At 41.4% G+C, this 24,186-nt stretch overlaps 2 protein-coding genes across 3 annotated transcripts in view; one reads left to right on the plus strand and one right to left on the minus strand.

Moving 5' to 3' along the window:
• The window catches only part of LOC135492940 (uncharacterized), a 93,515-nt gene extending 75,730 nt beyond the window's left edge, over positions 1-17,785 (plus strand). The window contains exons 35-46 of the mRNA XM_064779686.1: positions 149-293; positions 2,183-2,304; positions 2,795-2,934; positions 7,047-7,194; positions 8,389-8,595; positions 8,925-9,128; positions 10,382-11,039; positions 11,593-11,741; positions 12,490-12,705; positions 13,301-13,728; positions 14,430-14,646; positions 16,598-17,785. Of these exons, the coding sequence (XP_064635756.1) occupies positions 149-293; positions 2,183-2,304; positions 2,795-2,934; positions 7,047-7,194; positions 8,389-8,595; positions 8,925-9,128; positions 10,382-11,039; positions 11,593-11,741; positions 12,490-12,705; positions 13,301-13,728; positions 14,430-14,646; positions 16,598-16,890 (2,927 nt within the window). The 3' untranslated portion in view covers positions 16,891-17,785. The remainder of the gene's footprint in view (positions 1-148; positions 294-2,182; positions 2,305-2,794; positions 2,935-7,046; positions 7,195-8,388; positions 8,596-8,924; positions 9,129-10,381; positions 11,040-11,592; positions 11,742-12,489; positions 12,706-13,300; positions 13,729-14,429; positions 14,647-16,597) is intronic.
• Positions 1-24,186, minus strand: part of LOC135493045 (uncharacterized) — a 111,500-nt gene that overhangs the window by 12,341 nt on the left and 74,973 nt on the right. The window contains exon 6 of one of the 2 annotated variants that reach the window (XM_064779878.1): positions 22,351-23,278. The exons of the other annotated variant lie outside the window; for it this stretch is intronic. The gene's annotated coding sequence lies outside the window, so the exon portion shown is untranslated. Of the gene's footprint in view, positions 1-22,350; positions 23,279-24,186 lie in introns of those variants that run through there. 2 annotated transcript variants of the gene reach the window in all.

The following is a 24,186-nucleotide window of genomic DNA, read 5'->3' on the forward strand; positions in this document are numbered from 1 at the left end:
TGCGAAACCTACCTGATATTATAAACGGCGTCACGAGCAGGTGTGCTGCAAAAAAAACTGAAACTCGCAACAAGAAGATACTTTATTTCATGAATTTTTATAAATGTGGTGAAAAATACTACCATTTAGTTTTGTCCAAATGTTTCAGGTACTTCGAACACCGAATACGATGTGTTGGATGTCCTGGATTTCAATTGGAATGGAAATCAAATCGACGTTGATTACACCCCATCTAAATGTACCCTGATTGGACGATGGAATGTAAAGACTGCCAAAGGAAAGGCTGCTATTAGGTAAAAAGTGCATTTTACGTTTTTGTCAAATTTACCCTTCATGTTTGGATTGGTTGCCTGTCCATAGGAATTATTGGCATCAAGATTTGAGGACTGTAATGCTCAGTGATGTGTGGCTGCAGAAATGCAATGAAAGTATAATCGATGTTCTTAGCTTGATTGGAGTGGAAAATGTAAACTTTATTATGTGATGATATTGAATACCTTTTTACAAGATCATTCAGTGGAAAACAACTACATGTATGAAACCGAAGTTTAAACCATTTTACTGCATAAAAGAGTTTAGGAGCGTACCTAAGCTTTCGACTCTGCCCAGAGCATTCATCGGACATGCTTGACACATGCCCGAAAGTATATTGTCCAAGATTTCTGGAAGTTGGTATCGCCCCCATCCCTGTAAGAGGGAGGACTTGAGAGTCCTAAGCTGCATAGCTTCCTTCATGCCATGTTTAAACCAGTCCTGAACCTGATCCAATATTTTCACATTGTCGAGGTTGATGTTGTGTCCCTTATGGTGATTATGAGTATGTTGCGAAACCTCCGATGACGTGCAGCTGGACCTGCGATGCTCCATGAATCTAGCTCGGTTTCCCTGAGAAAAGATGCCTCACAGGGGTCATTGTCACTGCCTCACATTTGATCAGATACACTGGTCCACACCGTTCCTTGGGGGGAGTGGGGTCCTTAGGCCACACCAACAACTGACCTAAAGTGTTGGTGGGCTTGAAGTACACCTGTACACCATACTTCCTGAAAACCCGGCGTAGGTTTTCCGAGACGTTCGGTACATAGGGTAGCGTGATGTGGGCGCCCGGTTTGCTCTTAGTCGCCAGAGTAGTCCTTGGGACTGGCTTTGGACCTCGGCTTGTTAAGGGTCCAGCCAGGGTAGCCACAGGTTGCAAATGCCTGTTTGACATGGGCTACTTCCTTGCTCCTCTACTCAGGTTCCGTCACAACAGTGTCAGCCAAGTGAAGAAGAGTTCTTATCACCCCAAGGTTCTGGTCGAGGGAGTGGTTGGACGAAAAAACTAGGTATTGGTCCGTGTGAGTTGCCTACCGATAGACCCTTGTTGTGATACCGCCATCCTGAGATAGGTTGGACAGGGTATCCAGAAACGCCAGCTTCCCATCCTCGTCGCATTCCGTAGTGAACTGAATATCAAAATCAATTGAGTTCAAGTGTCCAAAAATTTCGGTGGTGTGCGGGAGTATGAGTATCATCCACGTAACTGAATCACCGGTGGGTGAGAGGCCGCGGAAGGGCCTTTGGTTCAAAGTCCTCCATGTACAAGTTGCACAGAATAAGCGACACTGGTGAGTCCATGGCAGCGGTAAAACTTCCCTTCAAAACTAAACTAGGTACATCTTGCACAAAGTTCAAGCAGTTGGATCACTTGTTGTCTGCAGGTACACTGGTGAAAAGAGCGCTGACGTCATAGCTGTTCTTCTAAGTTCTTCCTCATCATCATCTTGACACTTCGTGATCGCTTCACAAAAATGCTTTGAGTTTTAGACATGGTGTTCCCTATTACCGACTAAATGTGACAGGATGTCGACAACATGACTCGCTGAACTGTAGGAGGAAATTGACCCAATACTACTAACTACAGGTCTGAGAAGCATGCCCACCTTATGGATCTACTTCCAGAAATCTGGGACAATCTACTTTCGGGCATGCGTAAAGCATGTCCAAAAGATAGGTGACGTCACTCAGATGAAGGCTCTGAACAGAGTCGAAAGCTTAGGTACGCTCTTGAACTCTTTTATGCAGTAAAATGGTTTAAACTTCGGTTTCATATATTTACTAGCTGCATAGATGAAACATTTCAATGTGAACTACATGTACAGTGTATTGAATACGAACACTTCCATCGTTACTTGTTCTTCAGATTTGAATGGAGTGCTGGCTATTATGATGAACCAGAACCAGCGGGCATCTTTGATATCGCCACAGAGGTCGTCTGGCATAATGTTGGCATGTCCACTCATGCTATTCTGGCACTTCCAAGGAGTAAGTTGACTGTAAAAAAACGACTGACGCAGTAAGGGTATCCCACAGTCTCGAACATCTGTCTTCAACGTTTTAATTTTAGATGAATGGATTTGGACAATATCTGAACAGGTTCATGCTGTTGCACAGTTCTCGACGCAGTATATCTTAGGCAGTGAACAGAGTTTGAAAGTTGAGGAAAAGTGGAGAAATGTTGATTAAGAAATAATTCGTCTGTTTTACCATGCTTACTTTTTATTCATTGAAATGATGATAGATCTATTTGCTTTTGCAGTTCGTACTAGAATATTTTAGGTAGTGAAAAGAAAACAGACATAGCGATGGCAGCCAATTAAAGCCCTTCAAAATCTGCCACCGACCAAACACCTCCTATTGGTGACGTACTAATACCAAACACAACTAATGAGTCACGCTGGATTCGATTAATGAGCGAAAAGGTGTATCAATGATCTGACCATATGAAACATGCCTTTAAATGTTTTTTTTCCAGCAAAGACACTCGATATCCATACGAAATATAAGTTTTTTGTGCGGGCCTGGTACTCATCCACAGAGTATGCACAGTTCACATCAGATGGCGTCATCCCTGATGTCATGCCGCCCGAGATCACGACTATCAGAGGTGCACAGGTAAACCATTTTACACCCATAGATCTAAGACCGGTGAAATGTGTGTGGTTGTTCCACATAAGTCAGTCCATCAGTTTCTCTTGCACTATGTGAAATCTACTTTCGGCTATAAAAATATTGTCATGAACGTTGCTTCAGTGCCCGCTAAAATCATACTTTTTTCGCTGTAGAAGCTTTTCATGAGACTAAAGCAGTGCTCTCTCTTCGGAGAGATACCATATACATGCCATTGTGACCACGCCACCACGTATATATGCAGCGTGGTCAGTATTGCTTTTACTCAGGATTTTTCTCTCCCACTTACGATTATAGAGCATTTAAGCGCAAACCACTGTACAGTATATTGTTAAAAGTTGGAGATAACGAGAATCTAATTTACCTGTATGCTTCAAGGAAATCTTTAACGATATAAATGTCTTTCCGGCGAGCTACGATCTTTTGATACAAATTCTATTCCCAGCCGCTATTTTTAAACATGGTATAGAATATAGATTCTAGTTTTGTGAAAGGCCTTTCGTGCAATTCATTCACGGCCTTTTAAACTTCAATGCATGAGCGAGGCTTAGGAGCGGGGTGGGGTCATGAGGTAATGGTTGTCATTGAATGAATAAACACACAGACTACAATCAATTACGAGGTTTATTTAACAGTTTACTAATGACATTGTTTTTTTGTGTCAATTGCGGTTACAGTATTGTAAACGCCCTTATATAACCTCTACCATAGGAAGGAACTCCAATCTATCCGCATTCCCTTCAGGCAAATCATTACCGTCCTCATTATCGTCCCCTTCAGCTTCATTGACGTCATATGGTAGAAGTCCTGCTGATCTCCATCCACTTCGCACCACATTAGGTTGAACGTCACCCAAAGAGTCCGAGCTTAGTCCAGCAACTTATCTCGGTGTGATATGGTTACAAATGCAGTCGTCTTTTGTGGAATTGGCCTTCCATGTCGTCCAACAGTTCCACAACTTGCTTTTGAAACTCTCCATGACTGTAAGGTCAAGGGGCTGCAAAAGAGAGGTGCACCTCGCCGGCACTAAAGAAGCCGTCCCTACGATCTGGATCACCCGCATCTGAACATCCTCGTTCGCATGGACTGTAAATCTATCCTAGAGCAACACGAAGTTGTTATCACCGTCCCTATCCTCAACGGTGACGAAAGGCACCAAAATCCCGTCGATGTACTCATCCATTGTTTGCATCCTCACCCAACCAGTGGGAGTCTGGATAACAAAAATATTAGGTGGGGAATTATCCTCTATATCCTGCGCTTGTTGGCAAGTTAACGACTTGAAGATTACTTGTGGTGTCATTTTCCCACCATCCAGGGTGATTCCAAGAGTCACCGTGCAACCTGGGCGTGCGTTTCCCTTGGAGGACCGTATATCGACCTGTTTTTCTCCTTTCCTGTTGAATGTGTAGTTTGGCATAGCGTCGAATAATGCAAATGTCTCATCGATATTGATGATAATCCTTGGTTGAACATTTCTGATGAGAAGTCTAAACTCAATGCGGAAGTTTGTTACAATTTCAACTGCATTATCTAGTGTGAGCTTACTATCCTTAGTTCGTCTTCGCTGGTGATGCTGTGCCTTTTTAGAAATATGGTGACCCATCCATCTGAAGTGGTAAAAACTGAAAGGTGTGGTACGGTGCTTCTCTAAGAATGTGTCCTTGATGTTCGGCACCGAGTCCATTCCACCAGGCGGTATACTGCTCTCTTGCGGTCTTCACGATGTACTTCCTCACGACAGGAATCCCCAGTCCTCGTCGTCCCTGAAACCAGTCAAAAACGTTCGCTTTGACGTCTGGGAAACGAGCTGAAAAAAATGTCAATATTCAAACCGGTTCTTCTATCAGGGAAGAATATAGGGTTAAGCAGAAAAATCCTAATGAAACAGTGCCAGCTCTGTTGCCTGCCTCTTAGATGGCCCAATAAAATTGTTCATTATAAGGTCCCTTGACACTAGCTTGACTAATACAAATGCCTGCTTTGTACATGGTCACCTGACGTCTGAATAGGACACCCTGTAGTGATTAGTAGTGTTGTTTGTGCCCCCTTCTCCTTATACTCCTCCCTACGGGGAATTTTATTGGGTCACTCTGTATGCCAATAACAATTGTCCACGAAGAGCCGATCGGGACTAGGTTTATTGATAACAGCCGATTGGGGCTTGGTTTATTGATAAAAAAGGAAATTCCTTTATGTGATAATTAGTCAACCCTAGTAGTGGGTGAACATTGTTTCGGGTCCACTCTGTAGATTCAGTCTTTTCTGCAAATACTCATTAATCCAAACTACTTCCCGTTGTTCGACGTAGGATGTTAGAATTTACTAATTGGCTATGTTCTAGTTCTGGTCATTGGTCAAAATTGTTCGTACCTTGTTTCCTTCATTGCCATCTCTGCTCCATCCCCTTTCTCTTTGATGCGTGGTGATGCTGGAGAATGTCTGCCTCGTCTCTCACCCATCATGCGAATGTGTGGTACGGAAGGTGATGATCATTTTCGAAATTTCCCACTGTGGCATTCGTGCTTCGGAAGTCTCACAGCAATTTTTCTTTTTCATTTAGACTGTATTGTCGTTTACGACGAGGTGCTACGGCAGGGTCACCTTCCTCCTCCATTCTTAACAATGAGCGTACATTTTGGATAGGCCTAAGCTCTCTTGTCTATGCTCTCTTGTCTAGGCGTCGGGTCATGTGCACCCATGTTGTAATGTCTTGTCTGTTGTCACCGGGCCTGATTATCAAAGTATTCAGGCTTACGTGTAAATGACAAGCACCCGTCAATGATGGCAAATCGATTACGGAGCGTAATGTCCAGGCTTACAGACAACTCTCCGCCCCATTAGTCTAAAAGTGGGAGGTACAAAACAATTCAATATGGCGCTGGCGTTTTCTCTAAAGTGCACGGATCCAGTATGTTTTAGCTCAACATGATACCAGGGGCAGTCAAGTGACCATAGAAGCGCGCAATGACCCCTAGGTAAACGAGGTTGGTTCAATGTGTATTGTATGTCTTTGGTAACCAAGGCAGTCGACAACAAAAAATGGAGTAGTTATATAACTGTGATGTCTTCTTTGCTTATATTAGTAGGAAGGATAGACTAACCTATGCTTGTTGGTAGTTATAGACAGCATAAAGCTAAAACACATTAGTTTTATGGAGACAGATACTGCCGGCAGATACTGTTACCAGCATTGAGTAGTACGCTTCCTCCTGTTCCTACGACTTGGATACAAACTAGAGAAAGTCTCTCCTTCAATGTTTCCATGTCTCCTTCGGCCAGGAGACAAATACTGCGACCAATACCTCAGACACTGTGCAATGTCTTTTCTACCGCTGCTTCGCTGCCAAATGCAGTTACTCTTTAGTTGAGTACTGCATTCTCAATGTGATATCTACATGTATTTTGCCCTTGGTAGGAGAGCGAAATCCTGTATGATGTTTCATAACATTTTGAAATTCCATAGGTGTGATATCTTATGCAATCGGTTTGAAACTATTTTGACAGTGGAGGTTCCAGAACACTTTAGAATGGGTGGGGATCGGTGAAGGTGCGATCTTGGAAACTTGGTTGCGAGGGCTCTGCCTAAGAACTAATTTGAATTCTATAAGTGTTCCGGCCATCTCTGGGACCAGCTAAACTTGGACTGAAGCACTTTGAATTGTTGCTCTGATGAGGAGGAGGGGGGATTTTGTGCTTCATGATCAACCCTCCACATCCGACATTGCGTGATCATGGGCATGACTTGTCGACCATGTTTTCTGGATCTCCCAATACCACCCAAAAACATTGGCCTTGATGATTCCTGGCCACAGAGAGCAGGCTAAATACCAGTGTTGTCGTGGTCACAATCAGAACAATATCTAACTGTCCAACAAAGTGAATAATTGCTGCCGAAGGGCTTGTTTTATTGCGATTTCTTTTTGAAACTGATGTCTTCAAAATGTTCGACCTATTGGCTTGAGATCGTAAATATCAGTATGATGATTGCTGAGAAAAATTATCACTTGATGCCTTTTATTTGATTTCCTTTTTCAGTAGTGTACCCATTGTTTTGTGACCCACTCGATATATACTCGTAATATTTCTGGTTTTAGGTGAAGGATCTCATTGATATCAGTCACGACTGGGACGTTGACTTCACATCGCAAGGAGATTCTCTTGCTGTCACATGGAAAAACAGATTCCGGGATTTCAGTGACGCTCTTAGTTTCTTCAATGTGTCCATCAGTTCCTATCCTGGAGGTAAGCGCTATATAAGAACTCAATATTATTATCATTATTATCACTGGTGCATAATTTTAGACAAGAAAACGAAATGCCCTTAGCTTTATAATTAAAGGCCCCTACACACCAAAAACACGCGCGTTACCGATCCAAAGACAGTTTCTGAATAGTCAAACAACGGAAGATATTAATAGTTGGTCACTCGATGCCATTCAACATGTTCAGAGTGGGTTAACGATACCATAGTCATGACGTCATCTTTCGGTGTGTGTGGATTGCAAATGAATTAAAGAAGCGATCATAGTTAAGTGAAATTCGAACAATCAGGTTTGTTTCTGAAGCAATTAATGAATTGTGTACTCGTAGTCGCATCTTAAAGCAGTCGGGTCCTAATATATCAGCTCTTGATATGATGGAAGCCGAGCAATCGGGAATATTTTTGTTATTTTTTCTGATTATACCAACTTCTCAGTTTGTGCAGTTGAAAGCAAGGACGCTGTCCGTATGTAAGCACTGTAAGGTACACATCGAATGAAAAACTTCAGTGAAGCAGTCTGCAATAAGTATACTATATAACAGTTATGAGTGGCACCGTCGGAACACGACTCACCAGTCACTGGCCACTTGCCTGTTGCACCGAGTGTCTCTTCTAAAACATTTTATTATACAATCCATGATCGCGTAACTTTAAATTAGTCTTTCCAAACATGTCGCTCGTATGTCTTTCGATTAATCGTTATCTAGTTCACATCGAAAAACATACTTATATATTTCGTGTGTTCAATTCAATGCTAAAACTGTTCTCATTGAAATATCAAGTACAGAAAGATACTGCATCAAATGCAGTAAAATGAAGCGACAAGAAAGTCGTACGAATGTTCCTGATTGCTCGGCTTTGGCCTGACACGGGAGAGTGTATTTGACCCGCTAGCTTTATTTAGGCAATACATACTGTGTACTGTGTCAAGTATGGATTAAATCTATACTTGATTCTGTGTATATTGATGTTATGATACGGGCAATATCTGGAAAAAAATGGTTGGTTGATGGGGGGGGGGGGGGGCCTCATAGAAACACAGCAGAAGTTTAATACTTGGGAAAAAGTATCAATTTTCCTTCACCTATAGAATTTTAGGGATTACCGGTCACAGCTAATTGTTCAAAATCATTGCATATGCTGCATATACTGGTATAACATATCTCTTTTTTTAGGCGAGGATATAAAGGCTTTTGCCCAGGTTAATGGTGGAGTAGGCGCTGAGAGAGTGACAGTTACAGGCCTTGCCATGAACCAAGGAGACAAGTACTATAGTAATGTAGTCGCATATAATCAAGCTGGTCTCCACAGCACAGAGCATTCTGATGGTGTTGTTATAGATACGACTGTGCCTTTGAAGGGCTACATTGAAGATGGTCTTGGTAAGTTCACGTCGTATTCAAAGTGGCTTAGCCACGGGCATCGATACTAATAATTTTTAATGATCTTTGTTGATCATCATTGGATGTATTTTCCTCATCGGTATCTATACCAAAAATGTATACGGACATTTTGGTTTTTCCGTTTTTCACAAATAGTCAGCCGTCTAACCATTCCATATTTCAAAATCCTCTCACTGTGCTTATACACTTTGTTGGTTGACTTGAGCAACTTACTTGTGATTCTCCTCAAGTGTCATGATTTAAATGTTTGAAACTATGATACAATAACAATTTTATAGTGGTCTAACATTCCACCATTATTCTCACAGGACTACACGATCTAGAGTACACTAGTGATGCTGCTATCGTATCTGGCAAGTGGCATGGCTTCACTGACACCGAATCGTTTATTGACCGGTACAGTTTCTGTGCCGGTTCAACTGATGGGCCAACCGATTGCGGTCTAGCTGCATGGCAGGACGTAGGTTTGAAGACGGCATATTTTGTCCATCTCCAGGCACCGATAGCGACAGGTAAGATCATCTAACCAACATATCCGTACAAAAAATAAGACAAATTTGAAACTTCACAAATGCCACAAGTCGGCACTTCTTAAAGTCCTCACTCGGTTACTTATTTCATTATGTAATTGTGAGTAATGTATAAAAGCAAGTTGAACAAAGGGATGCCGTGTTCGGCACTGAATTCTCGAAGCAGAAGAATATATCTGGTGGATGTAAAAAACGTTCTTCATTTCTGATTTATTTCTGCTACTCTAAAGTAAATTAGTCTATGCATAGATCTGATATTAACAGTGGCTGGGAAAAGACATGGTTATTTTTTTTCTTCATTTATCTCGGGTGCCTGACTTACTAACTCAGGCGACTGACTTACGAAAACGAAGCTGGAAAGGTCAAGATAGATGCCATCATTAAGGAATATTTCGGTCTTGCACTTCATTAGAAGGAAATCCTCACTGTTCTCAAAGAGTGGTTCATGACCACGTCTTTATATGTCAAATGTAAATTGTCCAGTACCGCGTGTATCAAACAGCCTCGTTTTTGTAAAGCAGGCGCCTGTGATAGCAAGTCAGCCGCCTGAGTAAGTCAGGTGCCTGGGTTAGTAAGTCTGGTGCCTGAGTTAGTAAGTCAGGTGCCTGAGTTAGTAAGTCATCAGGAGCCTCCAGGTAGTAAGTCAGGCGCCAGAGATAGTAAGTCAGGCGCCAGAGATGGTAAGTCAGGCGCCTGAGTTAGTAAGTCAGGCGCTCAAGAAAACAAAAAATAAACATTGTCATTGAGAAGAAAATCACCATGTCCTTTCCCAGCCACCGAAGTACGATATTAACGAGCTTATTATGAGCATTTTGTGCAAAAAGGTTAGTTAGTCTCTCCAGCTAATTGAAATAAACATGTCCAAAATTGCAGTGTCCAAAATGGTCCATGGTCCACCGATATATATGATTAATTTGAGATCTGATTTTTCTCTAGACAGACAAATGTCATTGTCCGAAACAATATTTTCTTCAGTTGTTGCACGGTAGAAGAGGCTTAGAACAGTATGGAAGCAGGGTAGTGGGCCAATTCATAATTTTGTCTGATTTGCATCGGTGAGTCCCAGGCAATAGTGCCGACATTTAGACAGGCACTTCCTTTATTTGACATACCTTGAACACCCGTGGCTATATCGAAATGACATTACCACACACTGTGAAAGAAAAACACGTGCAGATCGAAAATGTATTTCTATTATAAGTTTACCAAATGCATGTAATTTCAACTATTTTCAGGTGGAAAATATTACACCAAGGTCAAGGCTGTAGATGCTGCAGGACTCTGGTCAGATGTAGCAGTTTCAGATGGAGTCACAGTCGATACCACTTCACCGATCTCACTTAAGAAATTCTCATTTGGCAACAATTTGGTGCAGAATCCATCTTTCGAAAGTGCGGGGTCGTCAGCTTTAGACTTACTTAATTTGGACTTTGAGGACCTGAGTACGCAATCAATGACTCCAGCTAATTGGATTCTAGATACGACAGATACAAAGTGTGCCGTCTTGAGTGGCTCGGACAATGTGGCACACCAGGGTTCAAATTTTGCTATATTCTATGGCTCGTTAAAACAATCTGTCTCCGGTTTAGCTTCCGGTGAGAAGTACAGGCTAAGATTCTACACGAGTCATATCTTCCCGACCCACACTCCGTTGCTGACATTGGAAGGGCGTATCGAAATTCCCGGATACAACCATGTTTTCAAGCTACACAATCGTATATCGCGTCATGACAGCACCGTGGAGAACAGCATGGAGTCGCTCATCTGGCAGGAACATACATACTACTTCCATGCCACTGGAAGCAGTGAGGATATCAGGATATCTACCATTGGGTATAGAAATGGCATGGCTTTAGATATGGTGTCTGTGGAACTCATGTCTATTGGAGATAGGTAAGACATCAGCACAATAATGACAATGCTGGTTATTTGAGTTATTGATGTTTTATTTGTTAGCTTTTGTCCAATAGTGTAATGTTCTTTGAAGTTTCGTTTTTATTGATCTAAGCTTCAATTTTTCGCATTATATGATCACCTGGATAGACCAAACTTCAGGCAATTTCTCTGTCAAACTTGGCACATGAGATGATGGACACGAACAATATTCACCTGAGGATTTCACCGAGATTGATCAAGAAATATAGGGTATATACAGAACGGAATATGTCTAATTCTAATGCATACATGTAGGTCTGTACAAATACATACAGAAATATTCATTTTGTGGCGATATGATTACTAAAATGATAAATCATGTTTAGTTTTTTTCCCCAGGTCAATAAAACTAAGCTACAAAATCATTCAATCAGTAGTTAGCGTTCCAGCGCCCAAAACGATGCGGACTTAAACGTTTACGAATAGACTATAGCTCGTGGAGTGTTGAACTTAGCCTTTGCACACCATTACATTTAAAGTGTACATGTTGAAGCTGTTTATTTCGTTGCAGGACACCTCACCCTATTGCTAACCCTTGGAGTGCACTGCAGACTCCCATCCACGTGCACACGGTCTTGATTAGTGACTGGACATCGGTTCATGCTGCATGGGACTTCATTGATGTCGAGTCGCCAATTGTGGATTACACCTGGGCCGTTGGTATGTTGCCTTTTCCTTCAAACGGTATACTCCATGAAAAACAGTTGATGTGTTGCGCGCCCTATCAACTCCCACTTTAAATGGAACTGTTTTATAAAATTGCAATAGAGTCGAAGGTAAAAGTTAGGAATTATCTAGATCTGATCGATGACTCTCATATTGGTCAGATATTAGTCAATTTCATTTGTTGAACATGTACTGTCTTCGGCGGAAAATATTGTTTTGTTTCATTAACATCCGTCCTGTAATTACTGAAAAATACAGAAATTTTTAGTATTGATGTATATGAAGTGTGCTGTACGTTTTCTTTGTCCAAAATGTGGTTAATATTTATGCTGTGATGTCACAAAAGGAAAGGGATAAATCTGACACTTATGATATTTTGCTGATACAGGATTTATTTCAGCTTGTTGATAATACTTGATTTGGATGTTTGTCATTATAGTATTCCCATCTTTATTTTCTTAAGTTAACTCTAGTCCAAGCAAGAATGTTCGTTACAGATAAACCTTTGTGACACCCCGTTTGATTGCATTGTTTTGTCATTTGGTTTCTTAAACATTCAAATCTAATGAAACTCGTTGGAATTTTTTAACGAAATAAGTAATTCATCTGTATATTTTATATAGCTTGAATGCATCTTTGGTCATTTCATCAACAACAAGTTATACATCTTCAATGTATTAATTGATTCAGTACTTATTAATAGATTCAATACTGACTGCGTCTTACTTTTACTATCGTATAGGTACGGTCAGAGGAGGCACCCAACTTCAAGGCTACAAATCCACTGGGAGAATTAACTTTGGGGAGAATGTGGATCTCCGTCTTGATCACAACTCGTATGTTTATGTGACAGTTGTGGCAACAAATGCAGCTGGTCTCCACACCATGGTCTACTCCGACGCCATTCTAGTTGACTTGAAACCGCCAGTTATCGACTTTGTCTACGACTCGGAGATGGGTAGGTCATTTTTGATAAAATCATCTAGAGTATATCCGAGCGAGTTTCAAAAAGTGAATTGTGCTTGACACTTAAAAAAAGTGATTTCATGTCAAAATGTATATCTAAGTGTTTATTAATTTTTTATTTCATTGAAAAAGTATGTCACACTTCTTCAAAATTAGCGTTTTAAAGCTTGGTCTTCGCCAAATTTTGGTGATATCCATTTTTAAGAAACACAGATTAGTTAGCTCAAAATGTTTACTTCAGGAAGTGCCACTCTGACATTCCCTTTTCTTACACTCTTGAATGTTTCTGTCTTGTCTGCTGTTAAAAATAATAAAGGTTCATAACTTCAGTCGCCGGAGAAACAAAAAAACAGATTTGAATTTAGAAACTAAGTTTACTGGTATTAGCTCTCTAAATGGCGGTAATAACTTTGCGGAAGGCACGGCACGTCTCAATTGGTATGTTTAATTTTGTGGATAATTTGTGAAACAAATATAACCATTGTTAACGGTCACTGCGTTTTGTTAAAAAGCAAGAAGTCGAGCAATAGGAAAATTAGACTAATCGACAATGATAATCTGAGCATTTTTCTTCTTATCATTTATAGGTGACGATATTGATCTCCAAGTCGATCCAAATGTTGGGGGCAATTGGAACGTCAGTGATGTTGAGTCATTGGTCCACTATTGCGAATACTGCATTGGGTTCAACCCAGGTTCATCTGAGGTCATGACATGGACGAAACTTGCTCACGGCGTGAATAACTTTGTTGAGAACATGGATACGGCTTTAGTTGGAGGGAGAAAGATCTTCACAACGGTCAAGTGTTATAACTTTGCTGGATTCTCTAGCATGATGTCCTCCAATGGAATTATAGTTGTGGTCAGCCCACCTAATGTTGATAATGCTGAGTGTCATGTGGTGCAGACGTCACCCACACCGTTCCCAACCAGGGATCTATATCAGAGCAGGACGGACAACGTGCAACTTGTCTGGACGGGATTCGTGGATCCAGTAGGAATCGACTTTTATCAGGTACTGAATTGGAAAGTTTTCACAACCTACGTACGCAAGCACTCAGAGTATGTTGTGAGACAGAAGTAGATTTTCTCGTTAATTGTGTGCTACCGTTGTACCATATCCTTGTTGTCCTATATAAAAATGCTTAGGACAAGATTTCGGTCAACACTATATTAAGTAAATCTAGCGAAGTCAATTTGGCATTCGCGAAGGCTCAGAGATTCAATAGGGAGTTTTCGCAAATCCCCCGAAACGCAAACGTAAACGCCTATCCCATTATTCGACATTCTGATAACTATGACGAACAGCAGTGGGGTAGGCGTTCGCGTTGGTGATTCGAGGACATTGAGGAAGCACCCTACTATAAAGTATATTCTCTTCCGTGAGTCCATGACTAATGCTTTACTGTTTATTGAGCGTAATATCTAGGGGCAGATACGCAATTAAACCAAATAAATACTTAACGTGTTATTTTTCAGCGATGGATTGAGATGTTCTTGATATAATCTATATTTTTAGAGCATTTTCAAGCATTATCCTTGGAGCACATTCAGGACATGTCTATCATATTTTACATGTACAGGTAGCTACTTTTTAAGTTGGTGTACTCTGAGATTGGGGGTAACTTTCAAGATGGCTCGCTTCTACATTTGAATTGTCTAAACGTCATCCACTGATTGCCATGAAATTTATGATGTTGCTTTTCCAAATTACAGATCCAATTGACAGGTGAAGGTATCTGGAAGCCAGTCTGGTATAGAGTGGCGGAGAATGCACAGAACTATCTAAACATCAGTAATATGAACCTAAAGACAGGTCGAGAGTATACCTTGCATGTAAGGGGCGTCAATGCCATGGCTATGGCCAGCGATTCTATATCGACATCTTTCATGGTTGAGACTGAGACGCCAACAGTAACTTTGACTGCCGGGAGTAAGTTGATTTCTCATTGAATTTGTTAAAGATTAGTTGGCTTAGTGCACCTTTATAATTGGACAGAAATAACCTTAATTGCTGACGTTCCGTCTTTCTTTCATACCCTCGTGTCTGCGTTGCGTAATCAACACAATTGTACACCAATAGTAGTTTATTAGAGAACCTCAATAGTTCATTTGATCAGTCGGTATTGCCTTAGACCGTAGAGCAGTCTTGAGTGTCCCTTACCTTATAAAATAATATGCTTCCCTATTCTCGGTATTCAAAGAAATGGGCTATTCTAGCGGGCAGTCACTTCCCATTAAGCTGAATAATCGGCAACAAGTAGGTAAATTCGCTATTTCCAAAATAACCGTAGATGACTTCTACGCAGTTTGGACGCCATTTCTGCATATATATACATTATTTGGAAGATCTTCCGACACAAACCTCAAACAAATTGACGGGGTATAAATTGAGAAATTTGGTAAGATATGATGATTTTGAGGTACAGTCCAGATTAATGTCAACACCTTCTTCATTCAATATCTCCCAAACCAATGCACCAATTCCAATGCGGTTTTCAGGATATTATCAGATATCTTGTTTTCTATTTATACATTATGGCAGGAATGCGAATGCACAAATCTTCAATTTTTATGATTTCTAGCGAAAAATATTTCGAAAAAAGTTTGAAATAAAAACATTTTTTTTGTGAGGATTTTTTAATTGGCTGATTACATAATGACTCACTCATGCATTCACATTCTTGCCATAATGTGTAATTAGAAAACAAAATCCTGAAAACTGTATTGGAATTGGTGTACTAATTTGGGAGATACTGAATGAAGCATAGGTGTTGATATCAATATGATCACGACTGTACATAGGGTTTAAGTCAAAAATGATGCTGTTCTGTAGAGAAACAATGCTACACAAATTATAAAATCAATGCTACATAATATGTATAAAATTTCGAGACTTTGGTAACTATTGAGTTGACCATTATCTCCTCTAAAAAACAGTGTCTATTTGGCATACAGCTATACTCAATTCATTTTATGGGCTTACTAGATGGGCTATACTAAATTGAGTTTTTGCTCTAAGACCGACGAATACATTATTTGCTCAAAATGATTCGCATATTGCTTTGTAATTTATTCCAAAGAGCTAAAACTGTCTCCTTAACAGGGCCTTTTGCGTGAAATGAAACCGAGGACCCGTAAATATTGAATTATGGAATATTATAGGCACTAAAGTGGAACCTTGCTTCAATGAATTCTTTGGGATCAAAGTATGACATTGGATTTTTCATATCAAATGTAATACTTCCTGCAGCTAAATGGTCGTTTGTACACCGTACTATTGTTGACTCCAGAGACCTACCTCAATACCTCAAGGGTCAGAAATATATGATAAATTCCTTGCCCCCAAGACCCAATTCCGGGTATTTTGTTTTACACTGCCATTTCGTTATCGGTGATTTTAATTCCGGTCAGAGGAACTGGATCAACTGGATATTTTTCGCTATTTGAAATTTGCTTTGAAAAATTTAAAAAAGAGAGTATCAAATGGGGTTAAATATTGCTTACTGTAAAATCAATACGATCCTAGGAGTTGCCGTTATCTGACCGAAGTTTCAACTTGTTGCGTTTGCGCAAGCAAAGTCTTCACAGCATTGTGTTTGGTTTTGCTGAAGTGAAGTGAAGAGTTTAGGCCTCACTGCACCCTACCAAACCAACCAAAGGTTTTCGGGAAAACTTGCATTAAGTATAAACTTTTCCCTCACAGGGCATACCATCATGACCATCGCGATCTTTACACAATTTCTAAGGCCTTTTTTGGCAGCGATATTAACTTGTGGTTTTCCCCACTCAATTGTTACTGAAGAGATTAGCAAAACGGTCAAATAAAAATCTCTCTCCTGAAAACTTTCTAACATCTCGGTACAATGTTGATTTCTTTGCAGATGATACTGGTCTCCACGAAACTTGGGTCATGAAGGATGTAAAATTCCAGTTCCAGTGGGATGGAATTTTCGGCAGTTCTACAGAATTGGTTTACGAAGTGACTGTGGGATCAACCGAGGGCGGAAGTGACATCATCCAGTGGCAGGAGACAAAGGGAACAACGATGTTGGTCAAGGTGGACGATGTGCTCAACTCGAAACTTGAAGCATATTATGTCACTGTCACCGCGATTAATCCGTCCGGTCTGTTCCGTACAGTCAATTTCATCATAGACCCTGCTGGAATGTCCTAATTACTGCAAAACATTAAAGCTTCTTTTGTAATATTGCTAATTACCTGAAAACAATTATGAATCGCTAGGTGGTGCAATAGGTTTGTTCCCAATCTTGTGAATTTGGGCAATCTGAAATGACAGCAAAGTGAGCGACCGCCCGGTTTGAACCTACACGTTGTCAGTTATGAGTAAATCTGGGGTCGGCATTTGATATTTGTTTGTTATTGAAGATAATGTGCTCATGTGACATGGGAGTGTTAGTAGAAATAAACTGGGTAAGAAGGAAGGTACTCTCCGTCACTTCAGAAGTAAATGAGACAACCATGAGTGACCCCTAGCATACCACGATCTGTTACACGGACTGACGTTATGCAATCCCGGTCGTTGTGAAGTTATTTTAAGTGGCATTCATGCTCTTTGGCATTTCCAGGAAAAAATTGTCATCGGACACCACTTTTATTTCTTTAACCTCTCTCTTGCTAAAGGTCTGACTTTCACCTAGGATCAAGATCAACATTATGACGAGGTTTTTTTTAGATAAAACTGAAAAGTGACGCACAGAACAGGGGTCGTTTTAAAAATCAGCCGACGAGCACCGTTCCACTTAAAACACGGAGCGACAGGACTGGGTATTGATGTGAATGTACATTAACTACTGGTATTTTTTTCTATATGTGAATATTTTTCAATTACAGTCATGATTGATTCATACAATCAATGTCGGAGGGTATCCCAGTGATCGCAGCGATTGATATGTACACTTGTACATTCTGTTGTTTCTGGTGACAAGATAGCTTATAACTTATTGCAGGTTGCAAATTCAGGCCGACTAAACATGTGTTTTTTCATTCTTTCTTTTGTGATTGATATCATTGTATGCTGTTTTGATTAGCAATATCTGTGATAAAAAATGATACCATTATATATACTCCTTGTTTATGAACATTCATTTGCGTTGGTTGATTACAAGGAATACAACCTCTGGAGAAGGAGTACCGCAACTTCCGATGGCAACTCGGCAAGTGGGTTTGCAAAAGTCAGGAAAATTCAAAAATAGCATCGCAAAGCCTACCCCTCAGCCTATTAAGGTTGATGGTGAGATAATGGTGAAGTTGGCTTAGTGGAGTGGCTAGTTTGCATATGGAAATTATAATTGTGGAAACCTATTTTGAGGATGTGAGCGTGGTGGCCATATTAATTTCGAATCGCGCTGATTTTCGAAAGGACCCTTCCCCTTACTAAACTGCATTAGGCCTACACCGGTTCATCCCCATTTCGCCTACACCCATTTCGCCTACAAAATTTACCCGTTTCGCCTACTCACCATTTCGCCTACACCCATTTCGCCTACTCACCATTTTGCCTACTCACCATTTCGCCTACACCCATTTCGCCTATTCACCATTTCGCCTATTACCCATTTTGCCTCCATCATTTCAAATGTTTTATGATAGTGACTTCAAATTCAAAAGATGCTTCAGCCTTCTAGTCTAATTTGAAATGTCTATTGGTGCCAGAATTTTGTAACGCTTTTAGAAATATGCAGTTTATCCAACTAAATACCAACTAAATACTATCAGACGAACTGAGTAGGGTCATGAGTAGGGTCATGATTTGGCTGAAAACAGTGGAAATATCATGGTCTCTCAAATTTGTCCAATTTGAAGACAAAAAATTCGTGGACAACCACCAGTTTTAATAAAATTTCACCATTTACTCGCCTGACTGTCTGGAATGTCATATCCAAATTTCAGATTCCCAACCCGTAGCATATTTTGATGCAAGGCGGCTTAAAAAATCAATGGTGGTCTTGTCTCAAGAGGCCGGGTTGGAATGATAAAGTGTGGTAAAGTTTAACTGGGAAATATGCTATAATATGAAGGAAAAAAACCAAGCTCAACAATTCGTAAAATTGTTCAAATGTCCAGCGCACACCACTCTTTTCCTTTTTAGTAGGCGAAATGGTGAGTAGGCGTAATGGTGAATAGGCGAAGTGGGTGTAGGCGAAATGGTGAATAGGCGAAATGGGTGTAGGCGAAATGGGGGTAGGCGAAATGGGTAATAGGCGAAATGGGTGTAGGCGAAATGGGTGTAGGCGAAATGGGGTACACCCCTACACCCATTAAAAAAATGGATTCCATCCTCCAAGCCGTTCTCCTCGAAATTGATGGAAACCGATTTCAAGCACGTTGCCCTGGTGACCATATTGAGAATCAGAACGAGCCGGTTTTCGAAAGGCGCCTTCCTCTAGTCACCCCCCAACGTACATACCAAAAATGAATTAGATCGGACGAACGGTTCTCCTCGAAATTGACGGAAACCGATTTCAAGCGCGCCACCCTAGTGGCCATATTGATAATCGGAACGAGCCCGTTGTCGAAAGGAACCTCGCTCTAGTCACCCTCAACGTACATACCAAAAATGAATTTAATCGGACCAACGGTTCTCCTCGAAATTGACGGAAACCGATTTCAAGCACGCCGCCCAGGTAACCACATTGAGAATCAGAATGAGCCCGTTTTCGAAAGGAACCTTCCTCTAGTCACCCCCAAAGTACATACCAAAAATGAATTTGATCGGACGAACGGTTCTCCTCGAAATTGACGGAAACCAATTTCAAACACGCCGCCCTTGTGGCCATATTGATAATCGGAACGAGCCCGTTTTCAAAAGGAACCTTCCTCTAGTCACCCCCAATGTACATACCAAAAATTGAATTGATTGTCAAAGCGGTTCTCCTAGAAATCGACGGAAACCAAGTAGCAGACGCCCGCCCGGACCGACGGTGCACGTGACGACAATACCCCCTAGCCCATTTGGGCTGAGGGGTAAAAATGAATTTAATCGGACAAACGGTTCTCCTCGAAATTGACGGAAACCGATTTCAAGCACGCCGCCCTGGTGACCATATTGAGAATCAGAACGAGCCGGTTTTCAAAGGAACCTTTCTCTAGTCATCCTCGACGTAAATACCAAAAATGAATTTGATCTGACGAACGGTTCTCCTCGAAATTGATGGAAACCGATTTCAAGCACGCAGCCCTAGTGGCCATATTGATAATCGGAACGAGCCCGTTTTCAAAAGGAACCTTCCTCTAGTCATCCTCGACGTACATACCAAAAATGAATTTGATCTGACGAACGGTTCTCCTCGAAATTGACGGAAACCGATTTCAAGCACGCAGCCCTAGTGGCCATATTGATAATCGGAACGAGCCCGTGTTCGAAAGGAACCTCGCTCTAGTCACCCTCAACGTACAGGCAACGTACATACCAAAAATGAATTTAATCAGACGAACGGTTCTCCTCGAAATTGACGGAAACCGATTTCACGCACGCCGCCCTGGTGACCATATTGTGAATCAGAACAAGCCGGTTTTCGAAAGGAACCTTCCTCTAGTCATCCCCAACGTACATACCAAAAATGAATTTAATCAGACGAACGGTTCTCCTCGAAATTGACGGAAACCAATTTCAAACACGCCGCCCTGGTGGCCATATTGATAATCGGAACAAGTCCGTTTTCGAAAGGAACCTTCCTCTAGTCACCACCAATGTACATATCAAAAATTGAATTGATTGTCAAACCCGTTCTCCTAGAAATCGACGGAAACCAAGTAGCAGACGCCCGCCCACAAGTCTTTTGCATAGTTTATGATTTATGAGCGTTGTTTTCGACATGACAATATTACCAGCGCTCGAAAGCTATCACAATTATACTGGTTAGTCCCGCCTACCAATTACTCTGGCCAATCGGAATTCCTCTTACATGTTGATTGGCTGATGCTCGTCAATACAAGGATAGTCACAATCTAGAGAAACCATCTGTGGCACATCGATCTTAGAACATACAAGATGGCACAATCTGTCCTCACTTGAGCAAACTCCCATACGCACCGGAAAATATTTCTGTTGGAGGACCCCCTACATTGTTGTCTTGGGTGGAAATGTGCTCCGAGACAATCTTGCCCTGATTTCCCGTCATCGCTGATATATGCATATTTTTCTCAGAAGACATGATTTCTAAGAAGGATCTCTAATGCCTTATAGACCATTGCATGGTGACATCGTCACAACCTAACTCACTTGCACCAGTCGGCCATCCTATCGGTACCCAAGTAAGGGTAGGAATGGGGTACAGCCCTGTCCCTTCAGTATTGGACGAGACATGTCTGAGACCGTCAAAAGTACGTCTTGAGAGAAAGCCTCATCAATACTCGTATTGCATTCAAACGTTTGTGTTTGACCCATCCCAACCCAAATAGTTGTGACCTTGTCTTCAGTAGAGTACATCCTGCAGTCAGACTGCCTAACCTTTGGCAATGTTTCCAAGACAGGCCTGTTGTGACTGTCTTATAGCTCTCTCATTGATTCGACAACATGTTGGAAGTCCCAAGCTCAATTCAGTCTGGTTGTGACTGTATTATCTCTCTTATCGCGTTGGAAACACAGTGGGGCTCCCAAACTAGAGTCTGGTTGTAGCTGTCTTATCTCTCTCATCGATTTGACAACACTCCCAAGCTCAATTCGGCCTGGTTGTAACTGTCTTATCTCTCTCATCGATTTGACAACACAGTGGATCTCCCAAGCACAATTCGGCCTGGTTGTGACTGTCTTATCTCTCTCATCGATTTGACAACACAGTGGACCTCCCAAGCTTAATTCGGCCTGGTTGTGACTGTCTTATCTCGCTCATCGATTTGACAACACAGTGGAGCTCCTAAGCTAGAGTAGGCCTGGTTGTGACTGTCTTATCGCTCTCATCGATTTGACAACACAGTGGAGCTCCTAAGCTAGAGTAGGCCTGGTTGTGACTGTCTTATCGCTCTCATCGATTTGACAACACAGTGGAGCTCCCAAGCTAGAGTAGGCCGGTGTAACATCTGTGGTTGTTCCCCATGTGTCAGTGTTTCCAAACAATAGGCAGCTAGAGAGACCACGACTTTTCAATAGGGGGGATACACAGAAAAACTTGTCAGTCTATTTTTGAGCGTTCCCAAACAATGAGGGGAAACACTCACACACGGGAAACACTCACATATATTACACCGGTTTGTGACCGTCTTATCTCTCATCGTGTTGGAAACAGTGGAGCTACCAGGCTCAATTCGGTCTGGTTGTGACTGTCTTATCTCGATTATTGTAGGTTGTGACATCATATCGAGCGATCGGGTGTTGTTGAGACACTTGACAGATGGAAATACTGTCCACAGTGACATGGTCTTTACGAGAGACACTTTGGTCGTGTTGGCAGTTGTTTACAGGTGATGCATGGTCTTTGTGACATCATATCGAGCGATCGGATGTTGTTGAGACACTTGACAGATAAAAATATTGTAGGTGGGGCATGCAATAGCAGAATAGAGAGCACCGGGGTTTTGACGTCAGGTACGGTGAGACGTGAGAGGGGACGTAAGGAGAGTCGTTGTACAGCAACAAAATGGAAAGAGAACAAACACGTATTATTTTGTATTCGCTCTTTATTTATTTATTTATTCGACGGAACAGGTTGTGACATCATATGGGAAATAAATTTACACATGTTGTATTTTCGTAAAGGGCGTGTAAATAGTGACAACATAAATCCTGTAACAAAGTAAATAGATTTAAAGCTTGTGCAGTAACGCCACTTTTGATCTGCAGTCCAACATGCCTGCCAATTCAACGCCATACTATGACTGATGCTGATTATGGTAGGCCTATGCTTATGGGTAGGGCTAGATCCAAAGATACTCGGCCCCCTTTGTTGACATCGGCTATTTTAAGAAAAGCACATGGTAACTCCTTACCCACAATACATTGCGGACAAACATTACCACGTGTTTTTTTGTAGTTGTGGTTGTCGTGAATTATCCGCCACGAGGGCCGTCCCCGTCCGACTGACAATTTCCCCCCAGTCCAACTATTGCATATAAGTACAGTGGAACCTCCCTTAGCGGACACCTCTCTATAAAGGACAACCTCTCTATTAAGGACACTAGTTTTGGTCCCAAATTTGTTGTTTCCATTCAATTTGACCTCTCTAATCAGGACACCTCTCTATTACGGACATTACTTGTCAGTCCCGTGGGTGTCCTTAATAGAGAGGTTTTACTGTACATCTATATGTGGAGCTTTACAAGTACATTATATCAAAAAACTTCTTATACAAAAAAGTTTACCGCAATGTATTGTGGGTAAAGAGTTACCATGTGCTTTTCTTAAAATAGCCGATGTCAACCAAGGGGGCCGAGTATCTTTTGAGTAGCCCTACCCCCCAGCTACCCCCTGGCAGAGGACGTCCGCTGATTGACCCCGCTCGATGTTGTGGTAGTTGGTGTAGGCATCGTTGAAGGCCTGGAACCAACTGGCACCTCTCAACACGAGTGAGTTGTCGCTGATGAACTCGGTAACGTCAAAGAGACACCTGGAAGAGATGGTATTTACAGTACAGTACAAATGGAAAATTGCCCTACCCGTTTTTAACGACCGGGACGCCAAAAAAATATGTATTATAAAAGTCACCCCCAATAAGATTCGAACCCTCAACACTTTTGGCGACACTATTTGTAAGTCCGACGCGCTATGCTGTGGACTAAAGTGGCTCTTACCAGTAGTGGACGACTTTGGAACGTTGGATCCGAGAGTTTGATCAACCCTTTCTAAGACAATCTGCGCGTGTCCTGTCATCATTAACCATTTGCGCATGTCTCTGCTCATTCATTCCCGATTTCTCGTGTGGGATAGCTGGAATTTTACGAAGCTCATCTGATGTAAGTATAGAAGTTTCTCCTAGTTCGTATTCCAGATAAAAACGAATCGAATATAGTCTATAAAGGAGTTTAATTCTTAATCATATAAGAGAAGACACACATGTTCATTTTCGCTGTTTATTTGACGGTTTTAGTCTCTCTTGAATGTTTAGGCCTTAATATTATGTTCTAAAGCGACTAATTTTATTCAACATCAAATCAATATTGGTGAAATGAAACGGCCAGGGGCCATTGTGCTCACCGTATACATCTTTTAGTAGGCAGGATCATGCTTAGTTTAGAGGTGAATATGGTGAACACAATCAGGCATGAAGACTTTTTTTAGATGTGTATTGATGTCAAGTAATAAGACAGGGCAGTATATATAAGTTTATGATCCAACCAATAATTGTCTATGACATCAACAAGATCAATATCGTGTAATTGCTAAGAGTCCCTGCAATAAAAAATTCATCGAAAAAAAGTCATTAATAAGCGAGATATTGCATGTCCTACTTTTTCAGTTTTGACTCCCTGGTGGCCAAATCAAGAATCAGATCAGGCCAAAATTCGGTGTCAGAGA

This window comes from Lineus longissimus, chromosome 8 (genome assembly GCF_910592395.1).
Source record: "Lineus longissimus chromosome 8, tnLinLong1.2, whole genome shotgun sequence".
Lineage (NCBI taxonomy): Eukaryota > Metazoa > Nemertea > Pilidiophora > Heteronemertea > Lineidae > Lineus > Lineus longissimus.